We start from the raw sequence: 18,837 nt of genomic DNA, 5'->3' as shown, positions 1-18,837 counted from the left end.
TCTGTGCTATTGTCCCAGCTGCTGAATCTTCTTTTCTTTAGTCCTAATTATGGCAGACTGTTATAGTCACCTTCCTGCTGTCACCAGGGATGGTCCTTAAAGTGGCTTTCTACAGGAACATATTGCTTAATCATTTCTGGGTGAGTTAAGTTGGAGAAAGGATACACACCCAAAGCTTAGGTCTTACAGGCAGGATAAAATTAACATAAAATTGAATATTCATGGTGCTCCAGGCATTGGTTTTTTTTTTTATCTTATTTGAATAAATTGAGTGGACTGGGGTCCAGAGATGCTGAGTGATTTGTTTAAAGTCACACAATTCATATGTGGTTGAGTCTATATCTGATGCCAGGCATCTAATTCCAGCTGCTGCTCCAACTTCCAACACATTGGAGGAGAAAAAACAGAAGCACATAGATCCCATCTCTCCTGGCCTTTAGACTACTTCCTCTCATAAAGTTATAACATAACAATTACTATAACAGATTTGTGTCTATTTGACCATTGCTGTTCCCAAGGACTCAATGTTTCATTAGTTGACAAGGGCATGCAGAGTCCCTTAGGACCCCTAGCATCCATCACTGATTGACACCTCTGTTTTGTCATTTTATTGTAGGCAAGTTTGATGTTGATTGGCTTGGTAAGTGGAATATTTTTACTATTATAATAAAAATATTAGCAATGGCTCTTGAATGGAGATGTCTTAAAATTTAAATTTGGAATAATATTGTTTTTATGATAAAAATGTTAGTCTTAAAATACTTAAATAGATATATAGTCATTGCAGTTTATCAAAGACCAAAGTGAAAAATATTTGACACCTCTTCAGCATAAAAATGTTAAAATACCAACAATAGCAGCTTTGCTTTATTCTCTTCCACTTATCCCCCTCTCAATTCCCTATTGCAAACCAGTATGAAAATAAGAATCAAGAAAATATGTGGGTTTATAAAGTCATTTTCCATTGGAGATTATGTGCATAAACAAATACAGATGTTAAAAAAGTGGTTTTTCTAAATGGACATTTTGATTGATGTTGCTGAGAACTGTCCATTTTCGGGCATTCTTCCTTTAGGCACAATAAAATAGGGAAATATTACATTTAGAAAGTTCTTACCTAATAGGGATAGGAACTCATAAATTTTATAATGCAGGGAAGCCTTTTACTCTGAACATTTGTCATTAGTGACTCGATTTAGGCCTCAGTTGATTGGACATTGACCTCCAACCCTGAACCTTGGATTCTATCCATGGGACTGGCATAGTTTTCTGCACCAGTACCAGGAATCACACTTCCTCCTGGGGAGGTCCTAATGCTTCCCTGACACCTACTTGCTCCAGGGTGGGCTCATATACACCCTGACAACTAGGAAACAGCAACAATTTGTGTTCAGGGCCGGTTTCCCTATCTCGCCACCTAAGGGTGAGATGAAGTCAGAAGACACTTCGTGACACCTAGCTTCAACATAAGATTTGTGCATAAACGAATATCTCTAATTATAGAAGCCTGACTGCAACAACCATAATTTATGAGGAGAACTTTTCCTGGGACCATGAAGAAAGACCCTGGGGTTGGACAATTAGTATGTCTGGAGCCTGTAGTTGGTCTTATGACAGAATGCTTCATGGGTTGAGACACCCTGTTTTTTAGGTCAAGGGTATTTCCTTTTTAACTCCCCCAGTGTTTTCTTGCCTATGCAAAAAAAAACCCAACCAACCAACCAAACAAACAAAAAAAATTCCCAAAACATTGGGGTTGGAAAGATAGTGCAGTGGTAGAGCATTTGCCTTGCAAGTGGCTGACCCAGGACCAAAGGTGGTTCGAATCCTGGCATCCCATATGGTCCCTATGCCTGCCAGGAGTGATTTCTGAGAGATAGCCAGGAGTAACCCATGAGTGCTGCCAGGTGTGGCCCCCCAAAAAACCCCACAAAAATAACAGCAACAACAACAACAACAAAATCCAAAAGCAAAACCAAAACTATCTGCCACTCCTTTATTTTATTTTTGTCTTCCAGATAAGGGCTCCTGTTTCTTTCATAAAACCTTGGGACATGATTTATTTTGTTTACCTCAAATTTCTGCATTTTTTTTTTTTACAAAATTGAGGGGGAAAAAGAGGATAGGGCCAGGGGTCAAATGGTCTCAGATGCATTGGTGGAGATTAAAAAGAGAACAAAACTTAATATTCAAGCCAAAGTCAACAACAATAGAATCAAGAGACCCAAACTATAACAATCTAAGCTTAAAATAAACCTGTTACACTTGCAGGCCAGAGGGCTAGGGGTGGAGGTATAGGATGCATGCTGGGAATTCTGATGAAGGGAGGTCAACACTGGTGGTGGGAATGACCCTAATTCACTGTCACTATATGCCTGAAATTCAACTATGAAGGACTTGTAATTCACAATGGTTTCAAAAATTTAAAAAAGGAGTAAACATTTGTTTGCATCATGGGCAAAAAAATTTTTAGGGAATGTGAAATAAAAAAATCACTGTCTACTCACAGAGACAGGGAAGCATCTAGATCATCAAATAACCCCTTAAGTCACTTGCATCTAAAGTCAATGGAGGAGCTGGAGAGATAGCACAGCGGTAGGACCTTTGCCTTGCTTTCGGCCAAGCCAGGAGGGACCCGGTTTGATTTTTGGCATCTCATATCATCCCCCAGAGGCGATTACTGAGGATGAAGCCAGGAGTGACTATTGAGCACTGCTGGGTGTGGCCTAAAGACCAATCAATCAATCAATCAATCAAGATCAAAAATGAGAAAAATATTAAAGTCAATGGAGTGGAGCCAATAGTTGGTTTTGATTAATTTACATCAAAATTCTCATCCATTTATCAGAAATTAATTGAATTAATCAATTATTTGAAGCATCAAGGAAGATTTTAGATATTAATGTTTTAGAATAAAAAAAATCAAAGTCTCTTCGTTTTCTCAGCCAGAGTAGAGCTCAAGATAGCACCCTCCTGGTTTAGTTGCAATACAAAAAAAAGTATTGGGAAGATAAAACAGTCTGTGCTCCAGCAATAACAAAAGCATCTAGTGGACATATTTGTTCAAAATGCATATCTACCATTAAATGATGTATGACTACATACGTAAATTTACATGTGTATATGCTATAAATTTATACATATTTGTGGATATTTATATATGCACAGATATTTGCCTATATGTTTGTATAGGCAAACGTTTTAAAAGAGTGGGCCTTCCTAGCTGGTCTTAATAATAGATGCATAATAACTACCTCAGTCATGTGTCTGAGATGATAAAAGTTGAGTTAAATTAAATTATAACATTGCTAAAATCCTAAACATTACTTAAAATTTAATTTTAGAGGTTGGTGAGTTTACAGATTGTGAATAAAAAGGAATTATTTCATACAGTTCAAAAGTTAAATGGGAATAGTCGTTTTTTAATTAAAAATAAAATTTGTGAAAGCAATGTGAAAAGTTCAACTGTGATGATTTGAACTTATAATAGCACATGCAAAGTTTTGATTTAGATGGGGTGTTTAAAGAAAGTTCATATAAGGTAGGTCTGAATAAAAAGCTTTATTAATTATAGAGTGCTAGAATATCAAAATAGGGCAAGTTACGCCTCTTTCTGTGCATACATGTATAAATATTTTCACTTTGACAATTACGGAAGTTAAGAAAATTCTGGTTTTTATGATACATTCTGTGGGTAGATCCATTCTAATTTTCATCACATCTCTCTATGGCACTTTAGAACATTGTGAAAAATGACTGAGAAGATTATTGTGCCCTCTCCTCCAATGACATGAATCAGAGAATAGAGGGAGGAGGCTAGGACTCCAGAAGCTGTTTACCCAAAACTATGATTGACTATGACTGTGGCTTTTACAGTTTGTTGATTCGTTAAGTCAAATTGGCCTTAGTTACCATAGAGAGTGAAAATAAAGAAAAGAAAATCTTTTCATAGTTCCTGAAGAAGGTTGTTTATCTGGAAACTGATACTTCCCAAGATAAAAATATCTTCCTCCTCCCCCGCATCTCCGAGAGAGCCTACCAGGAGTAATTCCTAAGTGCAGAAAACTAGGAGTAATCCCTTAGTACTGCCAGGTATGGCACAAACAAACAAACAAACAAACGAATAATTTCGTTAAAGGGGAGAAAGGTAAGGAGGGGAAAGAGAGAGATACAGACAGAAAGAGAAAATTTTTGCTATTAGGCAAGCAGGGGAGAGGGCAGGGAGGAGAGCAAGAAGGAAACTGAGGGCATTGGTTGATGAAGAAAGAGTGTTGTACACTATATGACTGAAACTCAATCACAAGCAACTTCATAATTGTGAAAGAAACCCAATTGTATTATCAAGAACCTTTTATATCATGGTATTAAATTAAGTAATTAAAAAAAAAAGATAAAAATGTAGTATGGTGGAATTTTGACACAGGGTGGAATTGTTTAGTTTGTTTGATATGCCCCTTCCCCACAGTTGGAGGCAATCAATGCTATTCATAACATTATTTAATCCACATGAAAATCTCAGGAAGAGAATGACAGCCAAACAACATCTGCAGAGTGAAAAGGAATGGGTGATGCTTCCCAAGCATAGAGGGAAAAAGAAATCAAATGTAGGGCCCCTCCTTACTCTCCTTATGTCCTTTGGTTTCCTTGCTGAACAATATTTTTTAGGAGGGTTGAGCCAAACCTTGTGGTGCTCAGGGGTTACTCCTGGCTCTGTGTTCAGAAATCACCCCCTGGCAGGCTTGGGGGATCATATGGGATACTGAGGATCGAACCCAGGTCCAGGTTAGCCGCATGCAAAACAAACCTCTCCTGATGTGCCATAGCTTCGGCCCTTCCTGAGCAATATTAAAAATGTTCAGAAATCTCATGATCATCTTTCGCTTCAATCACCCTCTATCACTTTAAAAGCATTTTTTTGGTGGGGGGAGGCCACACCTGTTGACACTCAGGGGTTACTCCTGGCTATGCGCTCAGAAATTGCTCCTGGCTTGGGGGACCATATGGGATGCTGGGGGATAGAACCATGGCAAGGCAGACCACTTACTTCTAGCGCTACCGCTTCGGCCCCTAGAAGCATTTTTTTCCGGGGGTCACACCCAGCAGCGCTCAGGGGTTACTCCTGGCTATGAGCTCAGAAATCACTCCTGGCAGGTTCAAGGGACCATATGGGATGCCGGAATTCGAACCACCATCCTTCTACATGCAAGGCAAATGCTTTACCTCCATGCTATTTCTCTGGCATTTAAGGGCCTCCCAAACCCTTGGAGATAGCCCCAACTTGATAAAGCACATCAGGTTTATCTCCACCAACTGCATTCCCAAGCATTCATAATTTTTTAATCTTTAGGAGAAAAGAGCACATGACATTTTCTTTTTATGTGTGTGGAGAGTCAGACCTAGCAGTGCTCAAGGCTTACTCCTGCTTCTGCACTCAGGGATCACTCTTGATGGACTTGGGAGTAGAATGGGGTGCTCAGGATTCAACTTATTTGTGCACTTACATCTCTCCAGCCCCCAAACACAGCAGACTTTGAAAAGTCATAGTCAGGGGCCAGAGAGGAAGCACAGAGGTAGGGCGTTTGCCTTGCTTGTGAATGATCCAGGACGGACATGGGTTTGATCCCCTGGCATTCCATATCCCCAAGCTAGGAGTGATTTCTTTTTTTGGGGGGGGGCATACCCAGTAATGCTCAGGGGTTACAGAAATCACTCCTGTCTTTGGGGGACCATATGGGACACAGATCAAATCAAGGTCTAGATCCTGGGTCATCCGCATGCAAGGCAAATGAAAAGCCGAACCGCTGCTCTATCGCTCAGGCCCCCAGGAGTTATTTCTGAGTGCAGAGCCAGGAGTAACCCCTGAGCACTGCTGAGTATGGCCCCCAAACAACAACAACAACAACACACACACACACACAAAGAAAGAAAAAAGAAAAGTCATAGTCAGAAGCCCAGAAATAAACTCAGCACCATGGAATTAGACACCAGGACCTAACACAGCAAAGTGTAGATAGGCGAGGCACTGTGCTTCTGACAGATGTGTGGGTTCTCGCTGTTTGTTGTTGTTGTTGTTCAGGACATAGGCCATGGGTTTTGCTGGAAAACTGAGAATTGGAAAATTTGAGAACAGTTGGAGATTTGATAGTGTAATGACAGTGATATTAGTGCTGTAGCGGTGATGATTGTATTCAAGTCCCTTTTTAAGGAGTCATTTGACAGATTCATATACATGTACTTTGGTGTGAAGAGAAGAAACAGGGTAAGAGGAATGAATCAGTAGCTGCTGAAGATGGTAGAAGTTACACAGGTATTAATTCCACTATATTATCCACTTTTGCATGTCTGTAAAGCTATTCTTTATTGGACATATATATATGAAAGGTAGAATGATTCAATCAGGGGTCTCAAACTCAATTTACCGCGGGCCCAGGAGGCAAAGTTGGGGTGATCCTTGAGTGCAAAGTCAGTAGTAAGCCTTGAACATTGGTGTGTGTGACCCAAACAACTAAAACAAAACAAAACAAAAAAAATTCCTCTAGGGCAGGGCCACAAAATGTTGTATGGAGGGCTGTTTGCGGCCTGTGGGCCGCGAGTTTGAGACCCCTGGACCCAAAGTGAATCAGCAAAGTTCTTTAGAAATGATTGCAGAAATAAGAGCTTCCCCCTCCCAAAGACACCATATGTCAAGTGACTTTTTTTAATAGACAATTCATTAAAAACTAGACCAAGCCAGAAATAAAGATCCGAGTCTGATGTGTGTCCACATTTACACATTTATTTGGGTTTAGAGACAACACAGATAAAATACTTTGATCAGACACAAGTTTATATTTGGTAAGAAGAACAGGTTGCCACATGATTATATTTTTTTTTTCAGTCTTTAGTAATGGAATAATGTGGGAAAGATGTTGACATCTTTGATAAACACCAGTTGGGAACAGTAGTTTGGCACACACTAATTAATATTACACAATGCTTGTATTTAGCATTTGAAAACAGAAGAGCACGTGCAAGATGATGCCCATTGTGAGGTGCCCCAATTCCTTGTCCCGCCCCTATATTTACACCTTTGCTTCCTTGATCCATATTCTGAGAAGCAGTCACTCCTCCAAAGCCCAGTGGGGCCAATATTTGCCCATGGGGACTGTCTGTCACCCTCTGTAATTGGTCTCTTATTCCCAGAAAGGAAGAAGCACTCACTTTGCATTTTGTGAAATCACAAAATTCTCAAAGGAGATTTGAGTAGGGAGTTTAGCTGAGGGCAGGTTTTCTAACAGAGAAGGAGGGTGCATAGTTTAGCACAGAGAGGGGGAGAGGGTGCAAACATCAACACAGCTACCACACAGAAAAGGACATACCAGTAATATATTGTAGAAGCTTTTACAGCAAGACATGTTGGTTTGCAACACTGTACAGTTCAGTTCTAAAGTGCACAACCCCAATCTGACGTGACAGGTCAGTACTAGTAATATAATAAAGGCAGCACAGATACACACACATCAAGTTCCTTTTCTTTCTCACATCCATGTGACAGCACATGAAGTCAACACCTTTTATGTGTCAGGTTACAGACATGCCACCCTTTTTTCAAGTATTTTAAAATAAGAAACACAATATTGCTATGTAAATAAAAATGGCCATGTCAATTCTTATTAAAGCTAAAACCAAACTTTTCAAAAAATGGGTAAAGAATGATTTCACCTTTGGCACTAGAAATTTGGGCTAATGTTCAAACTAACTCCTTCCTTCCTTTCTTTTCCTTCCTTCCTTCCTTCCTTCCTTCCTTCCTTCCTTCCTTCCTTCCTTCCTTCCTTCCTTCCTTCCTTCCTTCCTTCCTTCCTTCCTTCCTTCCTTCCTTCCTTCCTCCCTCCTTCTTCCTTCCTTCCTTCCTTCCTTCCTTCCTTCCTTCCTTCCTTCCTTCCTTCCTTCCTTCCTTCCTTCCTTCCTTCCTTCCTTCCTTCCTTCCTTCCTCCTCCTTCCTTCCTTCCTTCCTTCCTTCCTTCCTTCCTTCCTTCCTTCCTTCCTTCCTTCCTTCCTTCCTTCCTTCCTTCCTTCCTTCCTTCCTTCCTTCCTTCCTTCCTTCCTTCCTTCCTTCCTTCCTTCCTTCCTTCCTTCCTTTCCTCCTGAGTGGGTCACAGAACAACGTCTTTAGATAATATTTATCAAACAAATGGGACTATGAGGCTTTTATTTACCTCTTACCTAGACTTCATTGGTAGGGATTTCACTGCAGGTCCGAGCAAGTCTCCCTGCTTACTTGGGAAAGGATCAAAAAAAGAGCAGGGGGTGGGAGAAAAATCCATTATTTTTTAAATAGTATTGTTTTAACAAAAATAATAATTTTGCTAGAAATTTACACACAGGCACAGATATTCCTCTTTTTAGATTCTGCCATGCCATCTATTTTGACAAGCCAGTTCAGGTAAGATTTATATCTAAGGTACAAGCACCCTGATCTACACAGAGAAGAGTTGATCTGGATAGGAACACAGGTTCCACTGCCTACCCAGAAGAGACAGTGGGTTTGACTAGTAGTGCTTATGCCTCTCAGGCGGGACATTTTTGATTTGAGTCTCCAGAGAGATGGGACTGTTTGCTTTTCTCAATAGCCAATTATTTGAAAGAAACATTGCTTGGCCTTTAGACACAACCTGGAAAGGGAAGGTTTTTAACTCATGAAATTATAGGAACTATTAAAGACTTTTCTTTAGTAACCACATTTGCTTCCTAGACCAGACTCAAAGCCATTTTTATCCCAGTATCAGTTTTTGGCAAATCTCCTCAGAGACTTAATAGAGGGACAAGCTCTATCATGAAGATCAAAGGGTTAGATCTTGTGTATAGGGTTTTCCTTCTTCCCAGGAGATCTTTATGTTTTTCTTTCTTTCTGACTATTGTCACAAAAGAATACTGTCTGATATATTTTTCTCACTATTGATCCATCTGGGCAATATAGAAAGGGCACAAACTTCTAAATTTATATTTGCTGTCTACATTGATGACATCCTAGTTTTCCTACTAATATATGGAGTTGGACTCTGCTGCTCCATAACTATTTATGAAAGCTATCACTAGCTCATATTTTTATCATATTATTCAGAGGAAGGGTGTATTTTAAATAATTTTTTGAAGTTGAGGAATCTTATCTTAGACATCTTAGTTAGAGCTCATTTTATTTTTCTTGAGTAGGAGAGTGTGAAAAAAACCAGTGGAATATAAATTGTTCGAGATTCCAATGATGGAGAGAGCCTAGCAGGAGAAATTTTTATGGGTAAGAAATTACCCAAGAGGGGCAGAATGATAGTTCAGTGGGTAGAGCATTTGCCTTCCAAGTGGCTGACCCAGGTTTGATGCCTGGCATCTCATATGGTCTCTCAAGCCTACTAGGAGTGATTTCTGAGTGCAGAGCCAGGAGTAACCCCTGAGCACTGCTGAGTGTGGCCCCAAAACCAAAAATAAAAAATTCCCAGGAGATAAATGAATCCTCCTTGAGTCATGGTAATATGCATTAGGATGGCATCCTTATTTTCAGACCAAGAGCCGTACTCCCAAAATCGAGTTTATATTTCTGGGTTTGCCACATTCTAGAGTGTAGGTACTCCTTTTTGCTCAAGCTGATTAGATATTATTTTTATTTTACCTAATTAATATGAACTCCCTCAACTACCCTTTTCAATCTTTTGCTTTAAAGAGGCTGAACTAAACAGCAGAATGGAGACAATTATTCCAGTTTTTTTCATGCACAATGAAGCTCGGCTTGTCATGCTTACTGGGTCTAGTAAAGGTCAACTGGTTGAAAAACTTAAATGGAAACAGAGTCTTATTCTCAGCATAGCCAATCTCTTTTAGAGCACTTGCAGTATTCTTTTGTATTTATCTTACAATACTAACCTTATAGATTTTATAAGCTACAACATGACTAGAAAGAAGGAATCTAACTTTTTAAGAATTGCGTGGGCCTCTATAGTTCAAAATAACTTTGCTAAGTGTTTTTTGTGCCTCTATTAAAATAAAGAGAAATAAAATCTGACTTAGTTTTTTATATCTGCCCCTGCACTTTGTATAACCCATATAAAATAAAATCTATGTTACAAAATAGGATTTATTTTTAATATATATTTTCCTTTTGTAAAATTATATGTATTTAAATACATTTGAAATGTTGCTATAGGTAAATTAGAAATTTTTTTCTAATACTATGAAAAAGGCAAGAGTTTTTTTTTTTATTTATTTTCAACATATATTTTATGTTTACTTTATCCTTTTCTCTGCACCCCAAAGAACCTATGATGATTCAGGGGCATTTTGGCACTATTCAATCTTACTAACATTAAAGGGAAAATAAAACTTGATTTGCAAACTATATTGAGTTAAAGGAAGTATTTATAATAATTTTAAGCTTTTTCCTTATTGGTTAAACACAGCCTTTTGTCACTGATTATTAGAGAGGTATTCTAAACTTAAGAAAGGATTTTTAAAAGGAACAATGTTTTCTTGAGTTTGAAACTGTACTGTACTTTGACACCACAATATAGAAATAGATTTACTTTGGAACAAACTACAAATACATTCACACAACTCGTGACAACTTAATTGTCTACCTAGAGACTTGAAATAGCTTAGTGAACTAAGATATTATAAATCTTGTCCCAGGCGTTCTATTTCTTCAATCAGGAAGTCAATGTCTTGGTGAGTTGCTGCAGGATTTGAGATGACCATACGGAAGAAATTGACCTTATCTGCCAGAGGCTGGTAGCTGACCATTGTGGTTCCATACTCCATCATTCTGGCTTTAATCACTGGAGCCACCTATTGGACAGATCAGATTAATACACTTCTTTCACAGACTCCCCTCCTAATCAAAGGAGCATTTTTCATTTGTAACCAAACATTCAGAATCACTTTGTTTTCTTTTGATGGGATTGCTTTTAAATTGATGATCAAAGGATTAGAGCAATTTAACCTATCCAAGATTGAAGGTAATAAGAATATTATATTCTTGACAGGGTGGAAAGTAAATGTTTTGTTCCCCTTGTTCCCCTTGGTCTTCTGAGCCTGCCTGGAGTAAACCCTGAGCACAATCAAGTGTGGCCCAGAAACAACACAAAACAAACAAGAACAAGAATAATATATAACAAAATCAGGTATTTTCCATCTTACCCTTGACTTAATGGTGTTTTTTTTTTTTAAATATTATTGGGAAAAATTGGGACTGATTCCAAGGCTAACTATTGAACAACACAACATTTAGGAGAAGTCTTTGCCTCTTGGTAAGTGTTAAAACATTAAAAATAGTTTAGGGAATGGTAAATGTCAATATAAAAGATATAGTATAATAATAAACAGACTTTTGAAGCACTAAAACAACTTTATCAAGACCCTAATTTTTTCTAATATCTTTTCATTTTCATCTGCAAAAATTCAATTTATAATTTTGAAATATATTTCTTAATAATGATGATGAATCAACTGAGTCAGAGAGCTGAGAAAAATCAAGATTTACAATCACAAAAGTGAATTCTGGATAATTTTGTTTGGCACAAGGCATTTTTTTAATTTAACTTTGTGGACTTTTCTTCCAATGCTCATTCAAAATGCATCTTTCACTTAACAAGACCCTCAATATCCCTTGAATACACATCTTTTACTTTACCTCTTCACCCATTTTCTCAGTCTGGACTTGTCCTGTCTCCCTGGCTCCTTTTTTAAATTTTCTTTTTGGTTCATAGTCTATATACACACACACACACACACACACACACACACACACACACACAAACACACACACTCATACACACACATGCGTTCTAAGGCTCCATTGAAACAATTGTGATAACCTCTTTGTGGTAACACCTTTAGTTCTTTAGCATCTTCTGTCCTTTGAAGTTGCAAATACATAATCATTACCATAGATTCTGAAGAGATTAATTTTTCCTACTTTCTTCTGAGTTATGAGAAAAGATATTTTATCTCATTACTTCAGCTCTCAACGCAGTGCCTCTGACTTCCCGTCCTTTACTGGTGTTAACACTAGATGTACCTTGAGGGTTCTCTGAGTCCTTTTGGACTAAGGAGGAACATAATAGAAACAGCAGCACTCAATGAAGAGACAGACATTTCAACTTAGATCTCTCAACGATCCTGGCCATACATTTTATAACTGGAGTTTGTAGATAGACATCTGATTTATGAGGTCATTGATGCAAATATGTAATCAAAAATAGTTTGAGAAATAGTTTGAGAAAGTGTTAGGTTTATTTTAGAGATAATTGTCACAATTCTATGTTACAAAATAGAATTTATTTTTAATATATATTTTTTTCAGCAATTCATTCCCTAATGGGAGTCAGACCTTACATCATCATTGGAGTCATTGTAAAAGGATGATGATTAGATTTGAATGAAATGCTGTTAGACCATGTGACTTTGGGGATATTAACATTTAAGTAATCATTGGCTTGCAATGAGGTTTTCTTATTCAAATTACTCATTGCACAAAATTGGCAGTTTCCATCAGGCCTGATTATTGGTTAGTTGCCAAAGACAGAAGTCTTTATAGCCTTCATTTTACCTTCACTTCACATCACTTCACTTACATTCCTCATTGAAAATTACTGTGGATGATAATTCCAGAACTAAGACTTTCTGATTCTAATCACACATTATTTCCTCTTCTGTCTTTTCCTTAAACCACAGAGAGGTAACAGAAATAGAATACTTCTATTGAAGAGTTGATTCTTCTTTCACCTGAAGCATTAAGTGTAGATGAGCATTGGGTTTACCCTAGGAAATACTATGAAAAGGCATGTAAATATTCTCAAATCTGGGGCTACCTTCTGACAATGAATCTATTGGATCCATTAGTACATGGATCTAGCCTTAGTACATGAAATTAATTGCTTTGTGCTGTGAGGCATAACAAGTCAACATGTTTCTGGGAAGAGAGACTCCAAATTAGAAACGGAATACCAAATCCAGGTGCCTGCAGGAATTTAAGGAAAAGAATGCATAACTATATTTTAGTTTTTTTGTTTGTTTGTTTGTTTTGGGGCCACATCCGGTAACGCTCAGGGGTTACTCCTGGCTATGCACTCAGAAGTTGCTCCTGGCTTGGGGGACCATATGACACGCCGGGGGATTGAACTGCGGTCTGTCCAAGGCTAGCTCAGTCAAGGTAGGCACCTTACCTCTAGCGCCACCGCCCGGCCCTTGTTTTTTTTTTTTTTTTTTTTAATTTTAGGACCATGCCCACTGGTGCTCCTGGTTCCACAGTCAGAGAATCACTCCTGGGCCATGGTGGATGCCAGGAATTGCAAGGCAAGTGCCCTATGTGCTGTGCTATCACTCTGGATCCTCTGCCCTTCTAGTTTTATTTATACTATGACTGATGATTATTCTTCAGTTTTTATAAAACAATGCTCAGTGAATTATACTCTGATTTAATTTTCATGAATAATCAAAGCAGAAAAAACCCCATAGGAATGGAACTAATTTAAAGACAGGCACTTCAACTTTCCAGATAAATATTAATAAAATACTGAAATTATTAATAGTAACAGTCATCTTAAGCTGATTTACCATAAACTGTGGTAGAGTCTTCCTAAATCCTGACACTGCAGGGTTAGCAAGAATCACAGCTGTCTAAGTAGATAGGACTTTTTGTTGCTTCCAAAAAATGCTGATAAACTAAAATGAGAAAAAAATGGCACATGGACTTTATTGCATAATCACTGATTACAAGTTAAGAAGAAGGAAAATAAGATAACTTTTCTGATGGATAGTTTTCACTTCTCTCTAGACCTTTTTGGGGTCACATTTGTACTTTTATTGAGCACAGAAAGCCAGTTAAGAAAGAGAGATATTGCATGTTGAAAAATTCATTAGAAGTTAATCAACAAGAGCTCTTTGGGTGGTCTCAGAAGAGTTGGGGAATTGTTTTCTCCCTGGAAACATTAGCTTTTTTTTTTTTACTTCATTCGAAAACAATAGCTAACAAACTCTTCCATAATTGAATCCATATTTATTCCTTCCAAGGAAAGTCCAGATTAGAGCATCAGGAAAGAATCTTACAAACTATTACAGAAACACATTTTTTACTAAGTATTATAAAAATATTTTGCTTTTAAATATCAGAAGTCTGAAAGGGAGATTGAAAACTGATTTTTTAAAAAAGAGCAACTACAAATACATATTCTAAAATGTTACACTTTCCATTTTACCATTACTTTTATTATTATTTTTATTATAATATTTAGGGCTTTGGACCACACCCAGAGATGCTCAGGGCTTACTCCTAGCTCTGTGCTTAGGAATAATTCATGGAGAGCTCTAGTGACTTTATGGGATGCCAAGAGGACCAAATCTGGGTCAGCTCTGTGCAAAGCAAGCACTATAACTACTGAACTAACTCTCTGGAACTTTCTATTTCATTAATAACAGATATAAATAAGTCATTTTACGTATGAGTCTAAACTATTTCCTTATCAACTTATTTTTAAATCCATTGTTGATCTTTTAGAAGTCCATCAATAAATAGAGGGCTATAAAATGCTGAAAGCAGAGATGCAAATATTAAACAAATATAATAAAAATACAAATACTAGATGACAAAGAGCCAGAAACATAAGACATCTGTAATATAACTAACTGTGGAGTTCTGGGAGGCAGTGGGGGGCTAGATTGGGCGATTTCCAACAATGTTCAGAGACTACTCCTGAATCAATGAGCAGAATCACTCTTGAAGATACTTGGGAACTTTGCGATACTGGAGCTGAAACCCAGATCTCCAGCATACCAAGCATATAGTCTAGCCCACTGTGCTAACTTGCCAGCCCTTACCTGTGAAATTTTGTGACATCTATGTGCTGCCCTTTGCCTGGATCTGTATCTGACTGTAGTCATAATTTTCCAGTGTCCAGATCCTCCTTTCTCTCAGTGGTAGGAAGCACACAACTCTCAAGTCTTCACAGGACAGCCAGAAACAACCAGAGTCTCTTCTTTATCTCCTTAAACATGTGTAGATGTGACTGTGCTGTTTCAGTTATGATCTCTGATTTCCTAGTCATCTATCCCCTAAGCCAGTCTAGCATTAAGAAAAGATCTTTAATCCATAGTCAGTTTGTTAAGGGTTGTTTCCTTTCCCTATTCTCAGATATGACTGCAATGCTAGTGGTATTTTCTGTCTGCACTACCATTCAATCACCACCTGCCAAAAGTTGAGCAATTGAAATATGGTCAGTGTGGTGAAATGAATTTTCACTAGATTTAATTTTAATTGATTTGGAATTGAATAGCCACACATAGCTATTATTACAAGATCGGATAGTAAAATATATTTCACTGTAGCTCATTTTCTTCTGGCATTGTGATGTGATGTGATGTGATGTGATGTTATGTGGTGTGTGTGTGTGTGTGTGTGTGTGTGTGTGTGTGTTTAGTAGAGAGGTATAGGACAGAGAAAATTTTGTTGGTATTTAGATAATAGACTTAAAGGGCATCATATTTTTTCGTTTCTTTTTGGGTCACAGCCTGTGATGCTCAGGGGTTACTCTTGGCTCTGCACTCAGAAATCGCTCCTGGCTTGAAGGACCATAGGGGATGCCGGGGGATCGGATTGTGGTCTGTCCTAGGTCAGCCACATGCAAGGCAAATGCCCTACTGCTGGACCACCGCCCCAGACCCAGGGCTTCATACTTAATAAGAAAATGTTCTGAAACCAACAGATTATTGACATCAATAAAAGTTAATGTTGTCAGGCCAGAGTGATAGCACAGTGGGGAGGGCATTTGCCTTGCATGTGCTGACCTGGGTTTGATCTCTGGCATTCCATATGGTCCCCCAACCTTGCCAGGAATAGTTTCTGAGAGCAGAGTCAGGAGTAAACCTTGAGTGCCTTTGGATGTGGCCAAACAAACAAACAAGTTAACATTGTACTTTATGTGCCTCTATTTTTAATTTTAGTTGTGAATTACTGATAATGAAAACAGTGTCACAAGAGAGGGAACAATTAGGATGATTTATTTTACAGTCCCCTGAGATGTCCAAATTATAATAACCATCAGATAGAAACAATTTACTGATATTCTAATTGCTGTCCTCAGGAGATAATCACCACCCCTCATCATCTAACAGTCTAAAATCTAAAAGGTATTTGAAGATAAGTATATTTATACGGGAATTTTAAGAGTTGACTTTGCTTTAAAAAATGTCGAAAAAAATTGTTTTATTTTCTTTTCTTTCTTCTTCCCTCCATTCAGTAATAATGAGTTAAGCTAATAAATGAAATTGGGGCAGGAGTAATAGTGCAGAGGGAAGGGCATTTGCCTTGCAAGCAGTTGACCAGGGTTCAATCCCTGGTATCCTATGTAGTCCCCTGAGCCTGCCAGGAGTGATCTGAGTGCAGAGCCAGGAGTAAGCCCTGAGCACTACAATGGCAACAAAGAAATCAAACAAATTCCTAGATGTAATCTCTGTCTGATTGGTGAGTTCATTGAAGAAGTAAAAGATAATTAAAATGGAAACAGCTCATTTCTAATGAATGTATTAAATAAAACCCATCATTGTTAAGATTATCCATAATGCAGAAGCCACCATGAAACATCCAGTAAAATATGAATTATTTCTGCTCAAATATCACTATCTTTTCACATACTAGAAAATGCAATGATAGTAAAGGTCAGTGAATCAGCCTACACTCCCTGGCACAGATTAAATTACTTTCTTTTGTGATAAATGGAAAACCAATGAACCAACCAACCAATGAGCCAACCCAGCAACCAACTCAAAGGTCCGCAAATACTTGAAGTGCCTTCATTTCCCATCCTGCCAATATTGTAGATGGAGGCATGGTTCCAGTATTTATCTCCCTTCAAGATTCAGTGTACATCATAAATTAAATTTCACCCATGAGCAAGTGGTATAGAGGTGAGAATGCAGAATAAAAGTGATTCACTGGCCATAATAGAATTTTAAGCATAAGCCCATCTGAAATCAGTGTTTTGGGGAAAGAGACTTTCATTCTTGAGGATCAGTTGTTCCATCAACAAGTTGGGACAGCTGTACTTCTTACCTTAGGTGCTATGATTCTATGATTATAGTAGGACAGTTATTATTATTATTGCTCTTGGTCTTTTATTTTCTGGGGCCCACCACAGCTCTAAATATCACACCTAGTAGCTTTGATCCTGATATTTATTATTTTTTTGGTTTTTGGGTCACACCCAGCAGTGCTCAGGGGTTACTCCTGGCTCTATGCTCAGAAATCGCCCCTGGCAGGCACAGGGGACCATATGGGATGCCGGGATTCGAACTACTGTACCTCTGCATGAAAGGCAAATGCCTTACCTCCATGCTATCTCTCCGCCCCCTGACCCTGATACCTTATGAAACCGAATAGTAATTTTTCTTTTTAACCATTCCTGGCATATTCTAAGTCTATCATTGAGTATCAGTTTCAGCTTTAGTCAACTTCTACAAGAATTCTTGCTGCTTGCTGAATGTCAGTAAAGGTTATCCCCTGATGCTTATTGTAAGACACAATGAACTTGCTCTCAAAAAAGAGAAGCATGTACAGTTATGAAATTTTGAGATAGAGCAGCTCTCTCCAATCTGGTTGTGCAGGAACCCACAGAAGGTATGAGCTTTAGACTTCTTCTAAAGACCTTTGTTGTATGGTGTCACAAAGATGGTACCAGATGAAAAGCCCCATGGACACCGTTAAGCACCTATCACAGAATCTGGTATTACTTACCTTTGAGAGGCGGCTCATTCGCTCTTCATTGTCTTCCATCATCCGCAAACTGGGCGGCACATACCAGAAACAGACATTTGTATGCTGAGGCTACAAATATATTAGAAAGTAAGATGCAAGTTGGAAAATTCTCAGGATGTGGCAAATCTAGTCCACAAATTCCCAATACAATTAGTTCCTACTTAATCATTTGCAATCACCTCTGGAGGGCTGGACTTTTATGTTCAGCTGAGTTATTTCTTTGTGCACTTACATTTTACTCCAGCTCAGAAGAGCAGGTCTATTGTTCCTGTTTCTCCTTTGTCCCCCTGACCCCATCTGCAGAGTTCCCTTTAGACATAAAAATGAAGGGGTAAAGGGCTGTAGTGATAGCACACTGAGGAAGGCATTTGCCTTCTGTGTGGCTGACTGGGGTTTGGATTTGATCCCCCAAGTCTGCGAGGAGTAATTTCTGAGCCCAAAGCCAGGAGTAACCCCTGAGCACGGCCGGGCATGACCAAAAACTAAAAACAAACAAATGAAGAAAAAAGGAGTCAGGTTTGAAATCTTAGAATTGGCAAATGGTGGAAGTTGCAATGCCTACCTTTCCATCAAACACCATCTCGTAGCCTTCTCGGTTTTTTATGATGTTGTACAAATACTCTGCTAGCTCCAAACATTTATCAATATGTGCTTCAAATCCAATAGTCCCCTAAAAGAAGAAAAAAAAAAACCCATGTTAAGTGGATTGAGAAAGAGGGATGAGGAATGTTGGAGCAGGGAGGCAGAATGCTTTGCTCTGGATACTCATGACTTTTCAGGACCTTGAGTCTCAGCTCTGTGCACAGGAGGGTTTCCAGAGGCTTCCTGGCCATCATTTCCTCTTTAATACTGTGCTCCAGGTGCTTTTGTTCCCGTTCATGTCTGTCAGAAATGTTTTCCATGAGGACTCTTGCTTGCCTCTATTCATTCCCTAGGCAATTATTTTGATTACTCAAGGGGAAAATTTGCCTGTCATTCACAAGAGTCATTATGGGAGTCATTAATGACAGGAGGGCCGGGCAATGCTCTTCCTGTGGAAAGAAAGCAACAGTAGAAACCTACCCCAG

At 38.5% G+C, this 18,837-nt stretch overlaps 1 protein-coding gene across 1 annotated transcript in view; it reads right to left on the bottom strand.

Moving 5' to 3' along the window:
• Positions 1-9,851: 9,851 nt before the first annotated feature.
• Positions 9,852-18,837, bottom strand: part of GAD2 (glutamate decarboxylase 2) — a 66,791-nt gene continuing 57,805 nt past the window's right edge. Inside the window, exons 14-16 of the mRNA XM_049777778.1 lie at positions 18,333-18,440; positions 17,750-17,839; positions 9,852-10,809 (exon numbers count right to left, since the gene is read on the bottom strand). Of these exons, the coding sequence (XP_049633735.1) occupies positions 10,636-10,809; positions 17,750-17,839; positions 18,333-18,440 (372 nt within the window). The 3' untranslated portion in view covers positions 9,852-10,635. The remainder of the gene's footprint in view (positions 10,810-17,749; positions 17,840-18,332; positions 18,441-18,837) is intronic.

The sequence above is a fragment of the Suncus etruscus genome, chromosome 7 (genome assembly GCF_024139225.1).
Source record: "Suncus etruscus isolate mSunEtr1 chromosome 7, mSunEtr1.pri.cur, whole genome shotgun sequence".
Taxonomy (NCBI): domain Eukaryota; kingdom Metazoa; phylum Chordata; class Mammalia; order Eulipotyphla; family Soricidae; genus Suncus; species Suncus etruscus.
This window is presented reverse-complemented; position numbering and strand designations above follow the sequence as displayed.